The 427-nt window shown below is 60.9% G+C and overlaps 1 protein-coding gene across 1 annotated transcript in view; it reads right to left on the minus strand.

Annotated features, from left to right (window-relative positions):
• The window catches only part of LOC119594252 (nuclear hormone receptor FTZ-F1-like), a 9,624-nt gene extending 9,474 nt beyond the window's left edge, over positions 1-150 (minus strand). The window contains exon 1 of the mRNA XM_037943321.1: positions 76-150. Within this exon, the coding sequence (XP_037799249.1) occupies positions 76-150 (75 nt within the window). The remainder of the gene's footprint in view (positions 1-75) is intronic.
• Positions 151-427: the final 277 nt, after the last annotated feature.

The raw sequence follows: 427 nt of genomic DNA on the forward strand, positions 1-427 counted from the left end.
TTTTAAAATTCCTTTATTTTTTTTTCCACTAATTAAACAAACTATCCCCCCCCGCCTTCCCGCCATGAAGCCAACCGGGGCGCCCGTGCGCAGCGTCGCCCCGAACGGCGCCGAGATCCGGGCCGGAGAAGCGTCGCCGCGACCCCCCATGGCACTTTCCTCCTCCCCTCCCCCCATGGCACTCTCACCTCTTTCCCTGGCACTCCCCCACTGTCCCCTGGCACTCCCTCCTCCTCCCCTCCCTCCTGGCACTGGTTTTCACATCCGCCGCATGTAAACAAACGGCGGTCCGGGCGTGCTTGTGTAAATGTCGGCGCTTGATAGAAATGAATTCCCGAGAACCTCTGGCGTGACGTGGCTCTGTGTTCACTCGGGACTCACACCTTCCGGAGCCAGGGGACACGGCCTCTCCCCCGTCTCGCTTCGT

Source organism: Penaeus monodon, chromosome 33 (genome assembly GCF_015228065.2).
Source record: "Penaeus monodon isolate SGIC_2016 chromosome 33, NSTDA_Pmon_1, whole genome shotgun sequence".
NCBI classification, from domain to species: Eukaryota; Metazoa; Arthropoda; class Malacostraca; order Decapoda; family Penaeidae; genus Penaeus; species Penaeus monodon.